This window comes from Microcaecilia unicolor, chromosome 7 (assembly GCF_901765095.1).
Source record: "Microcaecilia unicolor chromosome 7, aMicUni1.1, whole genome shotgun sequence".
Taxonomy (NCBI): Eukaryota; Metazoa; Chordata; class Amphibia; order Gymnophiona; family Siphonopidae; genus Microcaecilia; species Microcaecilia unicolor.
Genome location: NC_044037.1, coordinates 197,919,367 through 197,925,366, shown reverse-complemented (window position 1 = coordinate 197,925,366; position 6,000 = coordinate 197,919,367). Strand labels below are relative to the sequence as shown.

General features: G+C 36.5%; 1 protein-coding gene across 1 annotated transcript in view; it reads right to left on the bottom strand.

Moving 5' to 3' along the window:
- Positions 1–3,585: 3,585 nt before the first annotated feature.
- BOLL (boule homolog, RNA binding protein) overlaps positions 3,586–6,000 on the bottom strand; it is a 420,709-nt gene continuing 418,294 nt past the window's right edge. The window contains exon 11 of the mRNA XM_030210355.1: positions 3,586–4,636. Within this exon, the coding sequence (XP_030066215.1) occupies positions 4,478–4,636 (159 nt within the window). The 3' untranslated portion in view covers positions 3,586–4,477. The remainder of the gene's footprint in view (positions 4,637–6,000) is intronic.

Sequence of the window (6,000 nt, the reverse complement as noted above, 5' to 3'; positions counted from 1 at the left end):
TAGGTCTAGTATATTTGGGGCAATTCTACAAACTAGGCGCTAACATTTACATGCACAAATGTTTAGACAATTAGCCTATATGTACATATGGGCACACTTATGTATATGCCAACATGCTGCTTAAACACTACTCTGCAATACCTCATTTAGGGCCCCTTTTACAATGTTGCAGCAAAAAGGGCCTGTGCTGGCATTGGCACGTGTTTTGACACGTGCCAAAGGCCCCCTTTTACTGCAGTGGGTAAAAGGTAGGTCTTTCTTTTTTTCAGAAAATGGCCGTGTGGCAAGTGAATTCTGAAGCTTCAAGGCAGCAGTACACATTTTTTTGACAATATAATTGGCAGTTCAAATAAACAAAATTAATAACACCTCCTTATTTCTCTTGTTTTGGTATGATTTGTTTCATTGAGGGGCCCTTTTACTAAGCAGCAGTAAAAGGGGGCTTGTGCTAGCGTCAGCACATTTTTGATGTGTGCTGAGGCCCCCTTTTACAGCAGCGGGTAAAAGTCTGTCCATTTTGGGGAAAAAGAAATGGCTGTGTGGTAAGTGAACCAGCCCTTACCACCACCCATTGAGATGGTGGCAAGTGCTCCCGCACTAACTCGGTGGTAACCGGGCAGTGTGTGGTGCTGCCCGATTACTGCCGGTTAAGTTCTGGCACTACAAAAATAGAACATATTTTTGTAGTGCTAGAAATGGTGCACGCTAGGGTTGGGAACTACTGCTGGGCTCCTGCGGTAGTTCCGGATTGGTGGGCATAACCACTGCTTAGTAAAAGGGCCCTGGAGTTCATATCCTTAATGGTTTTAGAATCTCTTCCTGCTTAGTAAGTCATCTGAATACTGCTCTTTTGATCCTCATCAGAAACCTACAATAGAATCACATAAAAAGATGTAAAATATTACTCCAGAATGAACTGAAGAGTATTCAGGACACTCTTTGATGACATTTTTCTTCCATAAGAGACAAGTGATGGAGAAAATTTTCCTCTTATACAATACTGTGCTTGTTCTTAAACCTTTCTGAATTTTCAGGGATGTTTTCTTTAAAGATTGGGGCAAATTATTGCAATATGGTTTCAGTGATCCCATTTAATGAAAAAAGGTTTGTTCACTTTGGTGAGGAAGACGATATTGGTGTCCCCTATTAATCAGTGGGACCATTTATTGTTAGAAGTGTAAGAATATTATAAACTATATATATTAAGATGAACAAGAATGCATGCCTTGAAGAAAGTCAAAAGAGGAAGCAACAGAGTCAACAGCAAAGTAAAAAAAAAAAAGTCAAGGTTTTAGTTCAAAGAATCCTGATATTACTGTAGTACACATGCTGTTATCAGAGCTCAACATGAAACATATTAAAAAGAATCTTCTAGGGTAGTGCTTGTCAATTTTTTTGTGGCTGTGACCCCATGATTGCGGCCAAATAAAAGTGTGCCCCCCACCCTAGAGGTGCGAAATAATGATGAACTTATGGAGAGCCTACCTAGGCTTTGACCCCCACACTTAACCTAGGTGGCCTTGACCCATTTGAGGTCCCGACCCACAGTTTGGGAAGCTCTGTTCTAGGGAATAAGTATCATTTTTATCACATACCTCTATTGCATTTCCCTAGGAGAAGATCGACAGCCCTTATATAATTAACATGATTTAGGGCTAGATTTAGTACAGTGCACTACCGCATAAGTGCACAGTAATGTCTTTAATGTGCTTTATTAGAAAGTAGGTCCCACTGTATGAAGTAGGACTGGCAGAAAATAATGAGGCTGATATTCAGCCGATGGTAGTTGGTGTTTTTAAAATGCTGACTACTACCACCACTAAAATTATGCCCAGATATTCCATATTTGGCCATGTCTGGGTACCGACATTAAATATCTGGGTATACGTGGCTGGCCAATATTTCAGCACTCAAACAATGAACTTAAATTGGCCAAAGAGATTGCTATTTATGTAGTCCTATTTGGTCAGTTAATTGGTACTTATTGTACTTATCCATTTAAGTGCAGACTCTATCCCTGGACCATCCACATAACTAGTTTTGGCTTTAGTGGTTAGAGGGGATATTCAGCAGCACTAACCAGGTAAATGCAGCAGAATATTTCCTTAGGGACTGCTTAGCACTAGTTAACTGGGCAAGAAGCTCTCTTACCCAGCCAATTGGCTTTGAATATTAACCCCAGCATGTTAATATATGTCAACAATTAATGCAGTAGCACACTTAAGTAAATCTAGCCTTTAATTTATTGTTTCTGATGGATATAAATATAACAATTTAAAGTGTCACTTCATGTTGAAGAGTACCTTTTCAAAAAGTGTGTTTTGACTGTCCTTCCTTAATTACTGGCTATGCTTAATACATCCCAATAATAACTTGTAATTTCAGATTTATATAATTAAAAAAAAAGCAATTAGGTAACACACAAAAGTCCCATAAGGCCAAGCCCCTGCTGTCAATCAAAAAGCATGACCATTCCCAGCTTTCACCATCATGTATGGATTTTCCTCTTTCCTTAGTTATTCTTACGTTGGCATCAACAAGAACAAACTGCTCTGCTATAAGGACTCTGAAGTTGTTCACAGCTACATAGTTTTTAGCTGCCATGGTTTAATTTTCTTACAAATCCAATTTTACCTGAAATGTTAAGTACCTAGCTATGCTTTATAAAAGGCTGTCAGATTAAAATATTTTTGAAACAAGGTACTTTACTAGAAGAGTCCCTCCAATGTTCTGAACCATTAAAATTAAAACCCATTTAATTATTCTAAATACTACTTCTTGTGTTAAACTGCTATCAATCCTTTGAAGCAGAGTTCACAACTGGCTAGACAGGTACAAGATCATCATCTGCTTTTGGATTTACTGTTTCAAGGAGGCATGAGAAAATTATGACAAAATGCAAGATTTTTTTCTTGCTCCTTTTTCTTGAAAAATGCAAACAATATTTACAGTAAAAACTTTTTACATGGACAAGACAGGTTTTGGATGTGCCAAAAATTCTACAACATACCTAGATAGATGATTTAATATTTTAACACAACAAAAGTAACATAAGAACAACAAACTGATAACCTTAATAGTAAATTACTAACATACCTACTGGAACAAAAACTGATGACAATGCACAAGCACTATCATTAACTACTTCGAATATTTTTTTACAAAAGCCGAAGAATCTTTTTAAGGTATGATCTTTTTTTCTGTTTAATAAAGATGCAAAAGTTTTTGCAGACCTTGGAGTAAATATAAAATTACAGTTTTAACCAAAATTATGTACTGCATATTTTCCAAAATAATATAAAAGGGGTGACATTGAAAGTTATGCTGAATTTTAAATACTATATAAATATTCTCTTTATGCAACTACATTTCCTTTAATGCCCACTCTGTAAGAATATGTATTTACTGGAACCTTCGCAAGTACAGCTAGGAAGTTGCTATTGTCAGTTCAAAATAAAAAAAAAAGACAGATTTATAAAAATGGTTAAAAAAATACCCTATGATACACCCATAAACAATTCTGGCTTTCACTCCTATTAAATACAGTAAAGTTAATTTAAATTTTCATTTAATCAGGAGTTCAGAATTAGAAGAAAAATTGCAGTCATGAAACCAAATAACAAGGAACAAAGCAGCAGGTGAGTTCTAGGATCCTTCCTTACAGTCCATAGGAAAGAACAACTCACACTTGCTCTCATAACATGATGAAGTAGTCAAGCACCCATTTTTTTGTGTGCATGTCTAACTGTGTGGGCACCAGAAAAATTCTATTACTTTTAAAATGTATATCTAAAATTAACTAGATGAAGGTTCTTGACTGTTTTTTTTCTTTCATAGAAATATTGTTCATTAAAGCAACACTTGTATTTCTGTATTTGAAAGGTATGTAAAAGCATACTGTTTACAGTATTTAAGAAGTGTCAGCCTTCATCAGTGTCCTAGCAGTGGTCCAAACTTGTTTAATTTACTTTTAACACAATGTATACCATAAATATCTGGTAAATAAAATCAGTAACTGATTTTAACCAAATATTCAAAATAAGTTATACAGATAATAAAATATACAAAACAAAAACTATAGTGAATTAATGTTTAGGTAGTAGATGAAATAAAATAGCCGGTATACAAACCTCAAATTTTGCTCCTTTACCAAAAACCTAGCTCAAAATTTGTGATCAGTGGATACAGTAAGTTTTAATTTACTTATTTCTTTCAAATAAATAACAAGCCTTTCACACTTTTACAATACGCAGCATTTTCCACACATTCCAAGTCCATGTCTCCACTCATGTATATGAATTAATAAAGGAAACCATGATTTTATCTTGCATCCTTCATATTTCTGCTAACTTAACTGCAAAATTCCATCTACAAAAATGAAAGGACCATTTAACTTTGGCAGGTTCAAAAATAAACTACTACCAATTACAAATGCCTTCCCTGTGCTTGAAAAGTCTGATAGCAGTTATCTAACATTTTATTTAACTGAGTCATTGGAGGAAGGTGGAGTCAAGATTGAATCTTCTGCTCTATAATCTTTCCTATGATGAAAATGAGTGCTTCGTGTATATCGAGGTTTCAGACCCACAGATGTAGGGTGGGAAAAATTTCTCCTCATAGAATGTATCCTCGGCTCCTGAGAAGAGTAAAAGTATTGTTACTGAAGGATTTATCAAAGAACTGTAACAGTATTAGACAACTTTTTTAATGATAACCAAAAACAATGGTAAAATATAACATACACCTAAGGAATGAATTAAGGGGATCTTTTACTAAGGTGTGCTAGCGTTTTTAGCTTGCGCTAAACACAGAGATGTCCATAGGAATATAATGGGCATCTCAGCGTTTAGCACCAGCTGATTTTTTGTGTGAGCTAAAAACACTAGTACACCTTAGTAAAAGACTGCCTAAAACTGTTAATGTAACATACTGTGGTTTATTATTTGGCAATCTACAAGTATGAATTCAAATCCTTTAATATTCCCAGACTTTGCATACAATTTACCATATTTTGCATTGACTTTACTATCAAAAGAAAAAAAGAAAACAATTATTTCTCCATTGACAAGCAGGATGGATCAGTATCACTGTGGCTGACATCAAGCAAAGGCACAAAAAACGAATGTTTTAGTAGAAAGAGCAAGGGTAAGCAACATTTAATCTAAGCAGCATTATGCTCTGTGGGAGTTCTCTGTCACATTTTTGCTGGTGGGAGGTGATGCTGCAATATTGTGCTTTTTTTTTATTGAAAGGGGCAGGTGGTTCAATACAACTGAAAGCATAATATTGCAGCAGCAGTAGCACCACCACCACCCCCCACCAGCAGGAATGCAAGCAGATTCTTTCCCAGTTAAGACGGAATGTTGGTTCTAAAGGGGTTGAGGGTGTAGCCCTGGCCTGTCCGAGGTATAATTTTTTAGAGGGTCACAGTATGACCACACCTCACATATTGTAAGTATCTAGGTCTAATCCACTGCAGACTGATGTTTCTTTTCTATTTGGAGCCCTTGGGGGTTATCATATCACATTTTGGGGTTTCATATCACATGGTAGCTGATGATATTCACTTTTATAAGTCATTGGGGAAACTGCTGGATTGTTTGCAACTGGTTAATAATTGAACAAGGATGAGTAGGTTGAAGTTAAATTTGGCAAAAGCGGACAGGCTGTGGGCATGGAAGCCAATTATGGAGTTTTTGCAGCTCATGGATAAATGGGATGGAGTAGAGATTATTGGAAGGGACCAGTTTGGAGACAGATCTGGATTCCCGTTTGATGTCTGAAAACCACAGTTTGGTTGTGGTAGGAAACAGATCAGGTAAATCGGTTTGGGGAGTGTTTCTGATGTTATACTGAATGATCATGAGGTAGGTCAGTATTAAGATGTGTGGAGGGTTGAGTTGAAAAGCTAAGTTACTTACCTGCAGCAGGTATTCTCTGAGGACAGCAGGCACACATTCTCACACATGGGTGACATGATCCACAGTGCCCGGTGCAGAC